Raw genomic sequence first — 20339 nt, 5'->3', positions numbered from 1 at the left:
GTGACTGGGGTACATGTTTCGGCGACCATTCTTCCTGAGGCTGAGTTCATACCATATCCCACGTTTTACCGCTAGCCTGGAGGCAATCTCTGGACCTGCTCTTGAGGTTTGAGGGGAACTGTTCTAGTTGATTTCTACTGTCACAGGTCTTCCTTTCATGTCCTTCTGTCTTGCATTTCCACTCCCCCTCAGCAACTCCCCTATTGTTCTCACGCTCCACATTGTCAGTCTCTTTTCTCCCTTAGTTCAACCAGTTGACTCTTTAGAGCTCCAAAAATACAACAGTTTGGTTGTTTTAGGAAAAGAAAGTCTGGAGGGCAGCTATGTAGAAACCTTGTGAAATGATGGAACAGAAAACAGAAATTATAATCATGTCCCTGAACAAGGCTATCTGAGGTGAATGATCTGTCAGAATAAAGTATATAATGTTTTCATATATAATGAAGCATATAATCTGACAGAGAAAGAGAAGTAGGAAGGGTCCAGGATAGCAATCCTTAATCCTAGATGTCTATTAGCATTATCTAGGGGAACTTAAAAATACAGATACCTGGACCCCATACCAGAGATTTCCATTTAACTAGGGTGGAAATGGATTGACCATCAATGTTTATAGAGTCTCCATAGGTGTTATGAATGTGCAGGCAGGGATGAGAATCATTGGTCTGATCAGAGCTCAGCTAATCCAGTACAGGATGATAGCTAAATGTACAGCCAGCAGAGAAAATGCTGAAAAACAAATCACGAAGTCTGCGTTCCTGTAGTTAATGTTGGCATAGCCTGAAACAAAAAGGAGAAAAAGTGATAGGTAGAAGGACTTCGTGTCCCCTACTCCATGACTCCTCTCTTTCAAATGTGTTGTCTTGCAGTTTACATTCTTTAGGCCCTTGGACACCAAGGCAAACAGACCTTGATAATATAATCAGTCATCAATCAATAACTCAAATATTATTGCTGTATAATACTTTTATTAAAGTTTTATGGAAAAAACCCACATTTCTGTATGTGTCATATCATATAATTTCCAGGTGTGTCAGAGTCCAGTGACAAATTACGTTTGAAGAACAGCTTTAAAATCCACTCTTGTCTGCGACTCCTTTATGAAATATTGAAAAGCAGCTCTGTACCTCAGCATTAAAGATTACAAAAAGCACCATTAAAAAGAGGACTCACATATTGAATTCCCTTCAAATTAGTCTTATCTCTCCTTTCGGACAGATACAGAGCTGCACTCATTTGAAACGCTGCTGTGTAATACCAACCAACATGCTCCAATTTACCAAAATTCAAACAAGTCTCATATATGAAACCTGTGTAGCGATTAGGACTAACCCACCACAGTGAGCTTTGGCTGTCCTAAAACCACAAGCTGGGTTAGGTAAGTGTTTTGTAGAGGGGAACAGAAAAGAAGTAAGATCATCAATACCTAATATATTACTTAATGTAGGTATCCCTTGACGATTTAACCTGACACCTACAAAATCCATAGTGTTTAGTATTTCACACCAATCTCACTGCAAAAGTGCTGTGCTACATACAATTCAAGTTAACTCCAACTAATATTGGAACTAATAAAAAAGTAATTTATAACAAAGCTTATTCACTTCAAAGCACAATTGAGAAAAGCAAATCCAGACAAAGCCCAAACTAGAATCCTAGAGGGATTCCATTGCTAAGAATTGCCATGTGTTATGTAATTTCTGTAATGTAGTTACTGCAAGTAATAAACTTGAGTTTTTTCTCTTTTTTCCCTTCTTTCATAGAATTTAAAAAAGATTTGGCTTTTTACTCTAAAAGTTTGGGTTCATTGCAGAAATCACAGTCCTTCCATATCCAATTGTGACTGGCACTTAAGGAGAGACAAATGCTAAGATCCAAAGAGTTTTGAAAGACCCTAATTGGTACCCCTCCCAGGTCCCGCATTCCATGGGTAACTGGAGTCAGCAACCCCTGGTAGAAGACAGCAAGAACTGGGCTTTAAGGGTGAATCAGAATTATGCAGGAATACACTGTACATCTGCTAGTAAGCCCACGCCCCAAATCACTAGAACGTGAGAATGTAGAAATCTCTGAGAACAGAATGTATTTCAAACACACACAAACATAGACTATTGCATATCATTTTTAGTTGAGGTCAAAATGATTAAAGCCCTATTTCCCCAATTAAAAGCAGGGAGTTCTATTACTATGTCTTCTTCATTTATATCACAGATTAATATAAACCCAGTCTAGAGGTATCACTTCTTTCCAAACTTAACTTCATTTCAGCAGCATACATGGAATATTAATTCTTTTCAAAGTTTTTATTCCAGACCCATTAGATCTACAAGAGACTAGAAAGAATTGGAGAAAAGTAAGTGGGCCTGGGTTTGTAGGATCCTCACAAACTTCTCCTGGATTCTTCTTTTACAAAGTTTCTCCACCATACAAGCCTACGTTTAAAAAGCCAACATTATTGAGGTTAGGTATGCCCTTCAGGGGTGTTGCCTAGAATGGTTAAATCCCATTCCATTTCAAGCTTAAAGGAGGCTAACAATCATGGTGTGGAATTTTTCCATACCAGCAGCATGGCTAACGTATGTGTTTTACGTAATGTCTGACACTCTGGGAAAGTCTGCCTGACAAATGAGCTTAAAGCAGAGTGGAAAGGAAAGAGGAGAGAATTGGAACACGATGCAAAGGGAAGATGGTTATACACTGCTAATTCTGTACAGTGAGATCCAAGGACACCACCATGTGGTGTCTGATTTAATTTCTTTTTAAAAGAGGACATTTTCAGTTCTAAGTTACTCAAGACTTTATTCTCCTATTATTACTCCTCAGCTCAGTCACTCTTCTCTTCCCCACAATTCCAAAACTATGTTGCAGTTCTTTAAGGGTCAGCCCTCATGAAGAGCTATTTTCTTACTTTGCCTACTTTGACTCTGTAAAATTCCAACAGGCAAAATAAAGGCTAAAAAAATTTTTTGCCTTTACTCGTTTTCAAAATCTGTCAAACTCTCCTCAGCATAAAATTAATTATCCCTTTAACTAATCAACACACAAGGACAAATGAGTAGTACTTTGGGTTACTTCCTTCTCTTCCTCCCTCTCTTCCAAATAGACTGAGATAAGTCTTCTCAAAACCATGGGATGTATTAGCGGTATAGAAAAGGGACAGCACCCAGTGCTGAATGAGTCAGCAACCAGTGCCTCCTACCCATTCCCTTCTATACCAGCTGGTGGGCTCCCATTTCACATCTGGCTGAGAGTTACCTCAGAACTTGGGAAACTGACACTCTCTGCACATTTCCAGATAGAAAGATCTGAAGGTCACTAGCATCAAAATCTACTGTCGGGAGGCCGAGCTGGGTGGATCATAAGGTCAAGAGATCGAGACCATCCTGGCTAACATGGTGAAACCCCGTCTCTACTAAAAATACAAAAAATTAGCTGGGCGTGGTGGCAGGCACCTGTAGTCCCAGCTACTCGGGAGGCTGAGGCAGGAGAATGGCGTGAACCCAGGAGGTGGAGCTTGCAGTGAGCCGAGATCGCGCCACTGCACTCAAGCCTGGGTGACAGAGCGAGACTCCGTCTCAAAAAAATATATAAAAAAACCTACTGTCACTGGGGGCAGACCCATTTCACAAAAGCCTCAGGCCTGAGAGAAATTGAAGAGATCTCTTTTCCTGCCCCACTCTACTGTGTGGAGTAAAAATTGTCATACACGAACACATAGATATTACGTTTCAATACTGTTGACAAGAAATATGAATATAACAAACTTCATGTAACAACCAAGATTTTGAATCCTCCTAAGTGGCCCACTTATTTAATGGGTATTGGATAAAAACAAAATTCTAGTACAACTGAAGACTGTAAATCCTGAGAGTTGGTTATAATAGGATCTGGCCTGGATTTTTAAATGGCACACCATTCAAAAAGTGGTTGGGAACATAAAAGGTTCTCCACAAAAGCCTTTTGCTGCAGAAGGTGGCCTTGGATGGTTAAAGTAGTATTTCTTAGCAATTAACCACCAAAGCATTTAGTTATTTGCACCCCAGCAGAACAACAATCCCATACTTTACTCCATCACACCTGGAATCCAAGAGGTCTACAAGTCCGAAGACAACTGCGTTGTCAGCTTTGCATGGAAAAGACAGGAGGTAGCTAAACTGACCTGTAGGTGCCCTTTCCGTGTGGCTAGGCTCATCTGAGCAGTCAGGGAGTCTCTCATTCATCAATAGTTTAGCCTCCTTTAGTACTATTTGACTTATCTGTGAAATGGAAGAGCCCCAGCTACTTGGGAAAAAGTGTTTTATCTCTGAACCCCAAAAGTGGATTGAATACTTTTCAGCTCACAAATGGAATTCAGTGACCCCAATTAATCATCAAACCCTTTAAAAAGAAGAGGCAGGAGATCAAAATGATTTTGTTAACACTTGGTGCAAAGAACGATACTTTTCATGGTTGGGAATACTAGGAATACTTTCTTGCTTCTTGGCCTAACAATCTTTAAAATGAGGGAACTCTTTAGGTGCATCAAATGAATTAAATGAACTTGAGCAGTTTATCTAGAGCAGTGTTTAGTGCAGTGATGTGTACAGGGTTGGCCATATTGATCTAAGAATGTGGAAGGCTAGACTAGAGAAGAAAATCTGAAGAAGCATTTATCAAAAGCCTGAAATTCTCCAACGCAGTCTCTTAAGACCAATGAAAAGGCATTTTTTTAATTAAAAAAAAAATGCAGGCACATAAAAATCTTTCAAGGATGAAAGACACGAAAGTACTCCCCGGTTCCACTCCTACCTTCAGAACTGTTTGCTGAGAGAGAAAAGACAGAAGCAGGGCCAGGCAAAGTGTGAAAACTTTCGGGAATTTGCCAATACAGCCTGAGCCGTGGCACCAAACTAAAACAAAAAAGTAGATGTTCTGCATTCTGCTTTTCTTATAATGAGGAGACATATTTCCTTTAGAAGTTAAAACAAACACGTCAAAGTGGCCTGCGCCTGTGCTGGGCTAAAAAGAGACCTTCTGACAGCCCTAGTGTCTGGGGTGGATCAGGTGCCACAAAACTTTTCAGTCACTTACCCAGTGAGTTTTGTGTTAGAGAGGGGTCAGGTATGGGATCTGAAGGAGGCTACTAAAGGAAGAATGTGAAATGAGAGGAAAAAGGGTTCTTGTGGGGCATCTGGTATCATACAAACAACACACATTGTGCCACATACTCTGGGAATATAGAGAACCCATGCAAGAAAAGCTGCCCTTGCAATTAGGCAGCTGTTAAGTAGGGCAGCAGTCTAGCACAAGCCCATTCCTTGGAGAGCCAAGGTAGCAGTGATAGAATCTCCGCCCAACAAGGATCCTAAGAGTTTGCTGTTCTTTCATTTTAGGAAAAAAGCTTCCTATATAGTTATTCCTGCAGCGCCCCCAAACAGGTCTTGGTGAAAACCCATAGGCAGAAATAATACTTCTAGCTGGGGCTAGGAGGCTTTCATTTACCTTCTTCTCATATGTATATATTTTTTTCTTAAAATAAATTCCGTGAACTCATAAAGCTCTCATCTGCAATCAAATGCAAAAGCAGAGCGTCCTACTCAGAGGCTCTGAAACACACATATCGGCCTCAAAGCAAATCAGCCTTCCAGTCTCAGGTAAGACTGGTTCAGTCCAGAAAGGCAAGGGAGATGCTTCTCTTGAATCCTTGGAGGCAAGAAGGGATTCCTTCAGATGGGCTTGTATAGCAGAGTAGTAACATACTTCTTCTTGTAGCGATGGGTTGCGCTAAGGACCATCACACTATCCTGCAAGGAAAAGAAACATACGCAGCTAATTCATTAGTTCAGACAGTAGGTAGCTCTTCCCAGCCATCAGTCCTTCAGTCACTCACTTTTAACAGAGATAGTTTGATGTAAGAGAAGGAGGTCAGATAAGTTTTAGTTCCAATTCTGACTCCTGTCATCATTCTACTTGTGGCCTTGGGTAATCTACTTAGTGTGTCCAAGTCTTTTTATCTCATCATTACAAAAGATAACACCTACCATTAAGGTGGCTCTGATGATTACATGAGAATATCTGACATAGTTTCTGACACATAAAAGCGCTGAAGAAATATTAGTCTCCTACCCTGCTCCCTTCCCTACTTTAAATTCTAATATTGGGCCTAAAACTAGCAAGGAAAAAAAAAAGAAAGAAATATTCTGGCATCCATTTCCAGAAGAAAGTCTTAAAGACAATGAGAAAAAAAGAAACAATCCTTCTGAAAAACTATCTCCAAGTCCCAAAGCAGGTCTAAGTTCCATTTAATGCCAGGGATGAATTCAAAAAGATCTCTCTGATTTAGAGGGAACCTAGGAATCCCTCTCCATCCTCGAACAAAATACATGCCAAAATCCTCTTCAGAAAGACACCCAATCCAATGGATCAATTCCAAACCACCTAAACAATCTGAGAGAATCAGGAATGGGTCTGAACCAAGCTGAGCCACAATAACCAACACCTTCACCTGAGTCAGAACCAGTAAGAAGAGAGCAAGAGGCACCATTTCCCAGGCTGTGCTGCAGACTACAGATGTACCACAGGAGGAGATGGCAAGCCTAGGTAAATTAAATGACACCCAACAAGCAGTTACAGGAGGCAAAATCCATCAGATCCCAAAGAACCTAAGCAAATCCCATTAAGAACAAGTGTATCCTTCTACTTTCCCCCATACTGTATTATCTACCATGAATGCTTCTCGCGTTAACACTCCAGAGTTGACACAAAGCCTAAATACGACAGAAGGCAGGTAAAAAATTCACTTTTACACTTCCACAGGTTTTGTGGAAATGAGGAATAGGTGAGAAAAACCTACTTGGAAAGACCTGGCATAATGATAATATAGGAAAGAATATGAAGTTAGTATAGGCGGATTGGACCTCAGCAGTCCTGTCTCTGGTACTTACTGGCAATTTGACCTTCTCTGAGCCTTAGTTTCTTTATCTATAAAACAGGGGTTAAAAATAATACTTACAAGGTTATTATAAAAATTAAATTCAATAATATATTTTTAAGTGTTATATTATACCACATAATTTGTTAGCTGTATCAGTGATTTCCCGAATCCAGCTATATAGCCAAGTAAAAGCAGCTTAAAAAAACTATAGGGCCCATCCTAGATGCACTTATTCAGAATCTCTAGGAATGGAGCTGCTGAATCTGTATTTTTACAATCTCCCCCAGGAGACTCTGATGATAATCAGCCTGGTTTGATAATCACAGAGCTATATAACTTTATTCCAATAGCCAAACCACAAAGACACAACAAGACAGAACAGAATGGCTATTTTCAACCCAGACTCTAAAGCAGCAGAAAAACCAAGGAGGACTCTGGAATTGAAGAGACGGGCAAATCTGGTCACATCTCTCCTTTAACTCGTGTATAGGAGAGATGCAAGCACCTGAGTATATATGAATGAGGCACCTGAAAGTAGCTCAATTCCACCTTCAAAAAAGTGAAAGCCTTAATATCACATTAAAGCATTCTTTGAACTGGAAGCTAAATTTGAACTGGAAGCTAAACCTGCTTTTTCTGCAGAATAAATCCTATGCTATGAATTGAAACTTAAGTAAATAGCTGGTGGAAAGATTCTAGCCACCCAAAAAATAACTGGGCAGCAAAAAAGTCCTATCAGAGGGCAATTCAGCCAGCCAGAACACAGAGACTGAGATTTTAAAACAAACAACCTATTAGTTAAAAAAAGAGAGTTCTTCTATAATTTGATCATTACTGCCAGTTTCAGCTTCAATGAAATAGCAGAGAAAGTAACCACTGAGAACATATGTTACCCTTGACCTCTCATTCCAGGGAGCTCTGTGAAGAGCCAGGGCCACCACTCACCTTAATGGACAATGCATAGAGATGGTTCAGCATAACATGGTTGGGCTCAGGGAGTAAGGCTGGGTCACACTAAGAGAGAGAGAAAAAAATTACTAAATGAAATTAAGGCACAGACAAACCAAACAGCTTACTCTTCCTCAGAGCTCTTTGAGAAATGTAAACTAGAATGCGCTCTCTCTTTTCAATAATGTACCCACTCCAGTATGTATCAATAATAAAATCCTATTACAGAAAATTAGAAAAATTATCAGTCCAGGGCAGAAATCTTACGCCTCAGCATCTACTAATCTTCCTTAAGAGAGTTAGAACAAAAATCTTGCCCACAACACACAAGGAAGAGTTGTGTTACAAGGTAAAAATAATCATAGTAGGAATCAAGTAGATTGAATACAGACATAAATTATATACAAAAAAACTTTTATAATTCTTTTGTACATCCCCAAATGATAACTACTACTTCATGCTGTGCTCAAACAGAAGTCCATAGCTCTGATCCTGATTTTATTACGATGAGGAGACAACTACGATTTTTTATATGAATGGCTGAAGCAGCTGTGACTCAGCACTGGAAAAAGGCAATCTGTAATGTTACTGATATGTGTATGACTGGTAATCTCAACACACCTCTGTAATCATCCTAACCTCCAGGATCACTGAACTTTGGTCCAAATGGTCCTAGACACTCCCAGATGCCCCAGTAATACTGAGGATACTCACAGAAATATTAGTGTCTTTGTTAAGAATAACTTGAAGTAGATGAGGAGGAAGGATGGGTGGGGATTTGAATCTTTCCTCAGATCGAAACACATACATTTCTTGACCATAAGGCCCTGGGGGTGAGCTGGAAAGGTCTGAAAGATATTTATACAAATATGAGAAAGAGTTGGAGAATTAGCAAGAATGCATGGAAAAAGTTATCAATACATGGCAGCTAACATTAAATATAGTAGAAGTCCTGGATCACAAACTTGTGACCTGTGGGATCTACAGCTGTAAGGTAACCAGAGAAAAAATCCGAGTCCCCTGGACATAAACCATGAAGCTCCTCAACATGGCAACATGATTTGGGAGACAAAGAGATAAAGACTCAAAGACCCAGGCTCAAGGAAGAGCTATTACATTTATCAGTTGTAGGACCTTGGAAGAATCCCTCCATAATGGTCAGTTTCTTCATAAAATAAAAATAATCTTTGCCCTATTTCATGATGTTTTTGAGGAAATCAAATTAGATAATGGATGTGAAGATGTCTTGTAACTTTCAAACAATGGGAAAAGATTAGATTTTTTTTTCCAGCCAAACAACAAGTTTATAAACCCCTAACACTACCCATACAATAATGATTACAACAATAAGGACAAAATGTATGTAACTGTCATTAGGGAAATGCAAATCAAAACCATAATAAGCTACCATTTCATACTCACTAGGACAGCTAAAATCAAACAGATAGACAGCAACAAGTGTCAACAAAGGAATGAAGATATTGGAACGCTCACACTATTCCCACTGCTAGAGGGAATGTAAAGTAGTCCCGCCACTTTGGAAAACAGTTTGGCAGTTCCTCAGATAGTTAAACATAAAGTTACTACATGACCCAGCAATTATACACTGGGTATATACCCAAAAGAAATGAAAACATACGTCTACACAAAAACTTGTATGTTCATAATAGCATTATTTATAATAGCCAAAAAGTGGAAACAATCAAGATGTCTATCAACTAATGAAAAGATAAACAAACAGTATGTCCATACAATGGGCTCTTATTCAGCCATAAAAAGGAGCAAAGTACTGATACATGGTTACAAGATGGATGAATCCTGAAAACATGATGCTAAGAAGCAAGTCACAAAAGACCACAATTTGTAGGATTCCACTGATATGAAATGTCCAGAAGAGGCAAATCCTTAAGACAGCAAGATTTGTGGTTGCCAGAGGCGGAGGGGAGGAGGGAATGGGATGTGACTGCTCATGGGTACAGGGTTTATTCTGCAGGTGATAAAAATACTCTGGAATTAGATAATTGTGATAATCACACAACTCTAAGTATACTAAAAATTACTGAGTTGTACAATTTAAGAGTTAATTTTATGATGTATAAATTACATCTCCAAAAAAAATGAAAAAAGTATGCAGACAAGAATAGAATGAAATATACTAAAATGAAGAGAAATATATTATGATAATATCTTTTATTTAAATGTTATTGTTTCTTTTTTGAGACAGGGTCTTGCCCTGTCACCTAGGCTGGAGTGCAATGGCTTGATCACGGCCCACTACAGCCTTGACCTCCTGGGCTCAAGCAATCCTCCTACCTCAGCCTTCAGAGTAGTTGGTACTAAAGGCACATGCCACCATGCCCAGCTAATTTTTTGATTTTTTTGTAGAGACAGAGTCTCACTATGTTGCCCAGGCTGGTCTCAAACTCCTGGGCTCAAGTGATCCTCCCACTTCAGCCTCCCAAAGTGCTAGGATTACAGGTGTGAGCCACCAAATTCATTGTAAGAACTAAGTTCCAGTGTTCTATTGCACAGTAGAGTGAATATAGGTTACAATAATGTAACAAAATAAAATAGCTAGAAGAAAGGATTTTGAATGTTATCACCACAAAGAAATGACAAATGGGCCGGGCGCAGTGGCTCAAGCCTGTAATCCCAGCACTTTGGGAGGCCGAGGCGGGTGGATCACGAGGTCAGGAGATCGAGACCATCCTGGCTAACATGGTGAAACCCCGTCTCTACTAAAAATACAAAAAACTAGCCGGGCGTGGTGGCGGGCGCCTGTAGTCTCAGCTACTTGGGAGGCTGAGGCGGGAGAATGGCGTGAACCCGGGAGGCGGAGCTTGCAGTGAGCTGAGATCACGCCACTGCACTCCAGCCTGGGAGACACAGCGAGACTCCGTCTCAAAAAAAAAAAAAAAAAAAAAAAAAAAAGAAATGACAAATGTTTGAGATGATGAATATGCTAATTGTCCTGACTTGATCATTACACATATGAAATGTATTGAAACATCACATTGTATCTCACAAATATGTACAATTGTTATGTGTCAATTAAAGACCAAAAAATACATATAAGGCAAAAGGAAAAAAAGTAAAATACTCTGATATTAAATACTATCTTTAAAACATATGGAACTTGAAACTTTACAAAGTATTATGCTTTGTTATTTCATTACATGATCCACAAAATACCCTTGGGAAATGCACAAAATAGTTCTTATTGCCTTTTCACCAGAAAAAAAAAAATACAAATTGGTTATTTGCCTAAAGTTACATACATGACTAGATAGTAAATGAGGGCAGACTAAAATCCATTATCTGTAGATTCCTAGTAAAAAATGGATTATAAGCGTTACCTCAATAGATTGGGAAATTAGGGGAAAGAGGGAAATATCAAAAGTATGTTAGTCTTCTCTCTATATAATTATGATTACATGTCTATTATTTATTGGTTACTTAGCCAGAATCATATAATACAAAAATTAGTTATAAGTATCCTCATAATCTAATTCAGCATTTTTTTTTTTTTTTTGAGACAGAGTCTCGCTCTGTCGCCCAGGCTGGAGTGCAGTGGCGCGATCTCGGCTCACTGCAAGCTCCGCCTCCTGGGTTTACGCCATTCTCCTGCCTCAGCCTCCTGAGTAGATGGGACTACAGGCGCCCGCCACCGCGCCCGGCTAATTTTTTGTATTTTTAGTAGAGACGGGGTTTCACCGTGGTCTCGATCTCCTGACCTTGTGATCCGCCCGCCTCGGCCTCCCAAAGTGCTGGGATTACAGGCGTGAGCCACCGCGCCCGGCCTAATTCAGCATTTTTAAACCCTTTTAAATTATTGTCCTACCAGTCAAAAATAATGTCCAGTTTAACCTTCTGAGTTTATATGATGAAAACAACATTTTCAAAATTTTCCTCAACAGATTACTACACTATTGATAAATCTTTTTTTTTTTTTTTTTTTTTGAGATGGAGTCTCGCTCTGTCTCCCGGGCTGGAGTGCAGGGGCGCGATCTCAGCTCACTGCAATCTCCGCCTCCTGGGTTCACACCATTCTCCTGCCTCAGCCTCCTGAGTAGCTGGGACTACAGGTGCCCGCACCACGCCTGGCTAATTTTTTGTATTTTTTTAAGCAGAGACGGGGTTTCACCGTGTTAGCCAGGATGGTCTTGATCTTCTGACCTCGTGATCCACCCGCCTCGGCCTCCCAAAGTGCTGGGATTACAGGCGTGAGCCACCGCGCCAGGCTTTTTTCTTTTTTTTTTGAGATGAAGTTTCACTCTGTCATCCAGGCTGGAGTATAGTGGCGCCTTCTCAGCTCACTGCAACCTCCCTCTTCCACGTTCAAGCGATTCTTCCACCTCAACCTCCTGAGTAGCTGGGACTAGAGGCGTGTATCACCACGCTTGGCTAATTTGTATTTTTAGTAGAGACAGGGTTTCACCATGGTAGCCATATTGGTCTGGAGCTCCTGACCTCAGGTGATCCACATGCCTAGGCCTCCCAAAGTGCTGGGATTACAGGCCTGAGCCACTGTGCCCAGGCAATAATTTCCTTTAGAAACAGCAAAGCCACCCTTCTCCCCTGAAATTCAAATATGTTCCACTTAAGGTATTGTGCCTCCTCAGCTGAGAATCACTGAAAGTGTAGGTCCCTGGTTTTACTGTGAAGAAACTCAGAATGAAAAAGGTTGAGACATTTGTTCATGATGGCAAAACTAGTTAGTAGCAGAGGTAGGCTTTGAACTCATTAGATAGAAGTGTGCTCACTGGGAATACAGTGCACAATTCTTTAGATAAGTCTTAGCTCTTATTGTAAAGTAACAAAATGGTAACTACAAGTGTGGTTAGCAAAACATTCTCTGATACTATAGCAATTGTAAGTAGAGATGAAGGCCTTGGATCAAGTAATATTATAGGAAATAAAAGTGTAAAGATCTTTTCCGCTACCAAAGACTTTTTTTTTTTTTTTTTAAACCAAAAACTTACAAAATTTCAATTACCTACAACAGAATTGTCGGGGGGTGGTGGGGGCAGTGGTTGTCTTGTTTTTGAGGCAGGATCTCACTCTATTACCCAGGCTGGAGTGCGGAGGTTCAAACATAGTTCACAGCAGCCTCAACCTCCTGGGCTTAAGTAATCCTCATGCCTCAGCCTCCCAAGTTGTTGGGCCCATAGACTTGTGCCATTACACTCGGCTAATTTTTAAAAATTTTTTGTAGAGATGAGTCTTGCCATATTGCCTAGGCTGTTGGTTTTCTTTTTCTTTTTTTTCCCCACACTTTTTGGGCCTCATAAAATCATGAAACTGCTAACTGAGCTCTCAAACTGGCAGGATTAAGATGGGGCATACCGAACAAACTACATACATGTATCTCCTCTGCTGGGTAATATCATCAAAGGTCAGTGGAAAACTTGAAATATTACTAGAAACAGCTTTTCAAACTATAGGCTGTAGCCCATTAGTGGTTATAATGTGTGTGTGTTTGTGTGTATGTTTGCTGCAAAGAAAACACTTAAATGTTTATAGGAGAATTATCTTTGTCTCTCTATTGCCTCCCCCCGCCCTCCACTTTCTCTCCCTTTCTCTCTCTCTCTCTCTCTCTATATATATATACACACACACAAACAACTTTTAGGAAGGAACATACATTACAAGAAAGACACAGCAAGAGAGAGTAAATACTACAAAATTACCTCTACAAGATGTCTCAGAACTTTCCATAGAATCTAGCTTTAAAGCATCGAACACCTCAAAGTCAGATTTCTTGACATGGATCAAATTGTTAATAGTGCCGAGCTGACTGGTAACCACAGGCTGAAACAGTGAATACAAAAAATTATTGAATCTTTCAAATCTCTCTCTCCCATCCAACCTTCCTTTTTTACTAAAATTTACACATGATTGTACTCAGCACCTCCACATTTTATCAAGAGAGAAATCCTCCAGTGTAGAGGGGCAGTTGCCCATCAGTCTTGACAGAAATGACAGCTAAAATGAGACTGCTAAGTCAATGGTTACCCTTGGAGATCAAGGCCTTACCTCTGATGGATCATGAACCCACTGTCCATCCACAAAGAACTTGTATTGGTGCTCTCCCTCAGGGAGGTCCAGGATGGCAACAAAGTCATTATGGCTACAGAAGAAAAAAGAAAGGCAGACAGGCCAAGTTTCTTTTAGAAGACTGAATGTAAAAAACAAATGGCAATCATAGTATCATATGAATAATTTCCCAGATTCCTAAGCCTTGTATCCCTGGTGTAAAAAACAACATATAAACCCATTCTCCTTTTCTGTATCATCTTGGACATGTATTTACCAGCTCCTCCCAACAACGTTAGTTCTTAACCAATATCTGGAAAAGAAAAATAAAAACATTAATCCCCTCAAATGGTTCACCTAGTATAACTATTTTGCTTCAGTAGAACAAGTTCCTCAGCAGTGCAAATGAGATAGGTAGGTTCAGGATACAGAAGTGCCTCAAGGTACTTTGTTTTGGTGAACCTTTTCTGGAAAATGAACTACCATACAAAGGCTCATTCTGACAACCAGTTAAATCATTCATTATTGCTTTGGAAGCAACGAATAACATGACTACCTAGAACTTCAAAATATGTTTTGCTTTAGTGCGGAAGTCAGAGCAACAAGACTCAGCCAGTTACGGAAGACTTCCCACAAGCAGAGACAGGACTTGTATGACACAGTCCTAAAGAATGTAGTCACAAAGCTATTATGAATCCCTCTGAGGCAATGAAATTCTAAGGGATAAAAGACCTCTGACTCACTATGAGGTTAAAAAAATCCCACAGATATACTAAGTGGCCACAGAGATATGTTCTAGAGAGAGTCCTTAGCAGGTGGAGAAAAGTAGTCCAGCTGGGTCTCTCTTCTGAGAAAAGAAATCAGGTCTCTATTCCTGGACCCTTAGATTCAACCAAGATACTTGTCACCTCTTAATCAGTGGAATCTTGGTGCTCCAATTGTTGAAGGACCCAGAGATGAAGACCTCCTTGCCTCCTTCAGACCAGCGGATAACAGTGGGCCGGGCCTGCTGTGTGGGCTTTACGGAGTCCTCCAAATCCTGCTGCCATGATACAAACTCTTTGTCCCCAGGGAGCTGTAAGAAGGAGTAGGTCATCCCTAGAATAAACTGTGACCCAAGAATTCTAAAAAGGTCACTCTCCTTCCTAGAGTAGAGAAGGGTGCTAGGCTTTCGCTAAGGATATAAACCCCAAAATTAGCAACTAAATCAGAGTTTGAACAAATTAGAGAAAAAGAACTCATCTAGGACCAAAAATGGTCAAATGGCCTATGCTCAAGCACTGCCTAAATCACAGCTTAACTTTTGAGTCTACCTATATCACTCACCCTTTCACAGCCTTAGATTCTCCCTTTAAAAAAAAAAAGAAAAAAAACTAACTCCCTACCACTAGTTTAACTCATAGGTAGGCAATTATGATATGCTTCTGAGTCTTTCTTATTTTTTATTTTTTTTATTTTTTATTTTTTGAGACAGAGTCTTGCTCTGTCACCCAGGCTGGAGTGCAGTGGCGTGATCTCAGCTCACTGCAAGCTCCACCTCCCGGGTTCACGCCATTCTCAGGCCTCAGCCTCCCGAGTAGCTGGGACTACAGGCGCCCGCCACCACGCCTGGCTAATTTTTTTGTATTTTTTAGTAGAGACGGGGTTTCACCGTGTTAGCCAGGATGGTCTCGATCTCCTGACCTCGTGACCAGCCCACCTTGGCCTCCCTAAGTGCTGAGATTACAGGTGTGAGCCACCGTGCCCAGCCTGTTACTGAGTCTTTTTTTTTTTTTTTTGAGACGGAGTCTCGCTGTGTCTCCCAGGCTGGAGTGCAGTGGCGTGATCTCGGCTCACTGCAAGCTCCGCCTCCCGGGTTCACGCCATTCTCCTGCCTCAGCCTCCCAAGTAGCTGGAACTACAGGCGCCCGCCACCTCGCCCGGCTAGTTTTTTGTATTTTTAGTAGAGACGGGGTTTCACCATGTTAGCCAGGATAGTCTCGATCTCCTGACCTCGTGATCCACCCGCCTCGGCCTCCCAAAGTGCTGGGATTACAGGCTTGAGCCACTGCGCCCGGCCGAGTCTTTTTTAAGAGAGAGAAAAAAAATGAAAACAAAGTATGGTTCTGTAAAAAATAATTAAGTCAGCCATATACTTTTATAGGCAAATATGAATAGTTCTCAATTACCAGTTGTAATGGAAGTTAGAGATATCAAAATTCTAGTTTATAAGTAATTCATAAACTCTATTTCAGCTAACAAGTTACAAAAAGAAGAAACATTAAAAATTCAAAAACCAGATCACTGATTTCTTAAAACTTGAGAAGTGGCTATGAAATCTTACTTACTCCCCTATCCCAGGTTTACACTAATTATTTCAGGAGTAGGAATAAAAATTCTAGAACCTCAAGGAGCAAGAGATCAAAAAAACAATTTCCTTTGTCAAAAGTAGCTCTCTTATTAAATGAGGTTTGTGGGATTGTAAAAACAGTAACTCCAGTTTCTTTTCATTACTATCCTTTGGACCAAGAGTTGGCAGCCAGCCAGTGAGCTAGATGCTTTTATCAAGTTTTATTTGAAAATAGCTCTGCCCGTTTGTTTATCTATTATTTTATTTACTGATTGACTGAGAAAGGACCTTGCTCTATCACCCAGGCTGGAATGCAGTGAGTGGTGTGATCATAGCTCACTGCAGCCTTGAACTCCTGGGCTCAAGCCATCTTCCCACCTCAGTTTCCAGAGAAGCTGAGACTAGAGGTATGAACCAAAATACCTGCCTTGCTTACCTATATTGTCTATAGTTGCTTACATGCTAGAGTGGCAGAACTGTGTAGCTATAGCAGAGACTGTATGGTCTACAAAGTCTAAACTGTTTACTATCTGGCCCTTTACAGAAAGATTGCTGACCCCTGTTTTAGACTGGTTTAAGTGACTTTGGTGAAGAAGACTGTATAGTATTAAGCCTAAGTATTACTAAATAGAATAATGTGGGGTTTTTCTTTTTCTTTTTTTTAAAGGACTAGCTTATTCATTTGGGCTTTCTTTTCAAAATGGTTGACATAGTTTCCCCTCCATACATTCTCTTGATATTCCTCAAAACTACAGTATAAGACATCAGCAGCAGGATAATCCAAAGTAAATAGAGAAAGAGAATTGAAAGGACTTTCACATAAGGAATTGACTTCAGAGAAAACTACATATTATCAGAACGATGCACCCTTGCCTAACTGGCTGCGTTAGAATCAAGAATTTGACATATGCCTAAGAATAACCCTCAGATTCTGATATGAGATCTGGGAATCTATTTTTAAAAAGCTTTCTAGATAATACTGGGATTACGTTAAAATAAAGAAAAAAAGCTTCCCAGATATACCGTGATTATGTTAAAATAAACAACCCTCATCTTTAGAGGTACATCCTAAAATGTTACAGATAAAATAATATTTGATATAACGTCTGGGAATCTGCTTCAAAATAACTAGTGGGGGAATAGTGGACTGGGGTATAGATGTTATATGTTCATTCAAGATCTGATCATTGTTCAAACTGGGTGGCACGTATGTAGATGTCATTATATTGTTTCCCCCTACTTTGACAATGTTTAAAATTTTCCAAAAAGTATGTAAAGAAATCTGAGGTGATTCTAATGTGCAAACAGGATTGAGAACCACTGAGCTAGTCCACTGAAAAAGGCAGGCATTCAAGCAAAGTAGGCCCCCCTACCACTGTTTCTATCAGTTACTTTTATGACAGGATTTTCAGTTTAGAATTTGAAAGCTACAAACTATTAATATGCCTAGCCTTGGAGGAAAGCCCTTCCACTTATGACATGACATTTCTGTAGTAGGAATGAATGCGGCTGACGAGCAGAAAGATTATTTACTCCAAGTTACTCAGCAAAACTACCAAGAAAAGAGGCAAAACAACAATTAGAACTACAGTTTGATGTTTAAGTAAAATGTTGAGGTTAGAAGTAAAGAGAGTAGATTGAGAACTATAAAATATTAGATTTAAATGAGACCTTAGGAATTATCTGAACTAATTTTCAGACAATCTGAAAATTATATGAATAATTTTCTTAATTCACAAATGCCAAGACTGATGTGAGAGATAAGAATAATACAAAATAGGCCCCAGTTCAGACAGAGCAACCTGGCTTTTAATCAGGACACCAATTACTGCAGTCACAGTTCAACAAATACACTGTATTTAAATCCTGAGTCATCAGCGTAGGAAAAGGGTAAAAATATAATGAGGCAGATCATCTTTCGAAAGCTTTGAATAAGTAAATTCAGATGGCTTGTAGATAGCCCAAATAAGAATGGAGAATAAACACCAATAAGTGCTCCTTTTAATCACTCTCACTTCTCTGTGATTATGGTTTTTTTTTTTTTTTTTTTTTTTTCTTTTGAGACAGTCTCACTCTGTGGCCCAGGCTGGAGTGCAGTGACTGGATCTCCACTCACTGCAGCCACCACCTCCCAGGTTCAAGCGATTCTCCTGCCTCAGCCTCCCGAGTAGCTGGGACTACAGGCATGCACCACCACGCCCAGCTAATTTTTTTGTATTTTTAGTAGAGACGGGGTTTCACCATGTTGGTCAGGCTGGTCTCGAACTCCTGACCTCAAATGATCCAACGGCCTCGGCCTCCCAAAGTGCTGGGATTACAGGCGTGATCCACCGCGCCCGGCTGTGACGATGTTATCAATTGAGATCCAAGGAAATAAATCATGGAATCCAAATTCCACGTGCTACCAATATGACAAATAATACTCTATTCACTCTCTAAAGCCCCAGTTCCCTGGGAAGTGACGAAATGATAGGAAACATCAAACACACCCCAATCTCCTCAAGCCCTCCATTTTTCTATCTCATCCAGTCAGTCTACCTGGAGAAACTACATGTATTTCATGCTGACAGCTCTAAAAGCGATTAGAAACATTAGAATGGTAATCGCTGCTATCAGCTCCATCTGTCCTTTCTTACAGAGTGAAAAAACAAGTTGGCTCTTCCTGAAAGTCCTTGGAATTGAGAGCAAGGTCTTCAAGGCAGCTATGGATTGTCGCTTTTTAGCCACGCAACATTTTGAAGTACTACTGGAGAGTACACAAGTCGTGGAATCATTGGCTCTTCCACCTGCGGAGCAGCAGCGGGGCGTGAAAGAGGCACAGCCTCAGCCACCACAACTATAAAGTATGGGACAAAAATTAAGCAGTCAACCAAATGATGTCCTTAATTGATCCCCAAGACTAGGGGAAAGTATTCAATAAGCAAGTAGTTGCTGCTTACAGCCGTGCCAAAAGGGAAGAAGATGACAAGTGCAGAGCTGCTAGAAGGGCAAAAATGATACTGATACATAGAAATTTTCAGAAAAAGAATTTCATGTAGCCACCTCAGGGCAAAGGTGAGAAACTACCACCTATGGTCAGCAACTCGTGCAACCTACCCTCTGAAGTTGTCCACCAGGGCTAACAAACTACAAATTCAGCAACGCTATAGAGGAGAGCCACTCGTGCATGTTAGGAAGAACCAAGGATCGGGGATGTCTATTGTCCCCATCCTAAAAATGTGGCCAACAGATTATTCAGAACACCAGGAAAACAAGAACTCCGCCTCTTTATCCTATTTTGAGGCGGCACTGCAAGAGGGATTACCATCCAACACCTCTGTCCCCGAAAAATCCTTTTAATTCAAAAAACCATAGCCCGGTTCGGCGCGGCAGAAAAGAACCAAGAAAGGGAAGAGGAGCCCGGAAATCAACCCGCCGCAGTACTGCCACCAACTGCGGGCGTGGGACGCTTACCTTGGAGTCGGGGAGGCTGAACACGCTGGGGTCGTCCGTACTGCCCACCATGATCTTGTGCTCCTTCCCCGGGGCATGACCGCCTGCGCCCTCGGAGCGTGCAGCCTTGGCACCGTGGCGCTCCCCGGACACCCGGTCGCTGGTGGTGTTTCCCATGGCTGCAGCTCGTCGGGGACCACCTACCGCGGAGAACCACACCGGGCTGGGAACACCTCAGTAGCCGCGTCAGGGGCGCCCCCCGGCCCCGCCCATACGCCTTGGGACAGGGCAAGGGATTTCCCCGCCCCAGGGAAGCCAAGCCCCGGAGCCTTCTCCCTCCTGGCCTGCGGGAATGCCTGCAAATACCCCGGTGCCCTCGCTGCCCCTAGTCAGGAAACCCGCTATCGGGACTCCCCCGCGTCCCCGCGCTCACTGCCAGGGGCGCCCCCACGCCAGTCACCTCGGGCGATGCGCTCCCTCCTCCAGGGACCACTGAAGTGATGACGGTTCTGCAGATCAGGCCACCAATAAAGTTATTGAAATTGAAGCCGCACCCCTCTCTGGCGATCAGCGATTCCTCCTAAAATGGCTACAAGGCCGGCGGCGCGGAGTCGGCCCCGTGCGCGTTCCCTGCGGCCTGCAGCCTCGGCGTCCCGGGCCCGCCGGCCTCTCTAGCCGCCG

The 20339-nt window shown here is 41.3% G+C and overlaps 1 protein-coding gene across 1 annotated transcript; it reads right to left on the bottom strand.

Annotated features, from left to right (window-relative positions):
* Positions 1–948: 948 nt before the first annotated feature.
* Positions 949–20306, bottom strand: LOC105479021 (protein kinase AMP-activated non-catalytic subunit beta 2). The gene is made up of 8 exons (XM_011736772.3): positions 20119–20306; positions 19680–19858; positions 14806–14972; positions 13898–13991; positions 13552–13672; positions 8576–8709; positions 7859–7927; positions 949–5783 (listed from the first exon to the last, which is right to left on the bottom strand). Exons 2-8 carry the CDS (start codon positions 19833–19835, stop codon positions 5706–5708), a joined length of 819 nt encoding a protein of 272 aa, XP_011735074.1. The 5' UTR covers positions 19836–19858; positions 20119–20306; the 3' UTR covers positions 949–5705.
* Between the last annotated feature and the right edge of the window lie 33 nt (positions 20307–20339).

This window comes from Macaca nemestrina, chromosome 1, assembly GCF_043159975.1.
Source record: "Macaca nemestrina isolate mMacNem1 chromosome 1, mMacNem.hap1, whole genome shotgun sequence".
Classification (NCBI taxonomy): Eukaryota; Metazoa; Chordata; class Mammalia; order Primates; family Cercopithecidae; genus Macaca; species Macaca nemestrina.
Note: the sequence above shows the minus strand (reverse complement) of the source record. Positions and strands in the feature narration are given on the sequence as shown.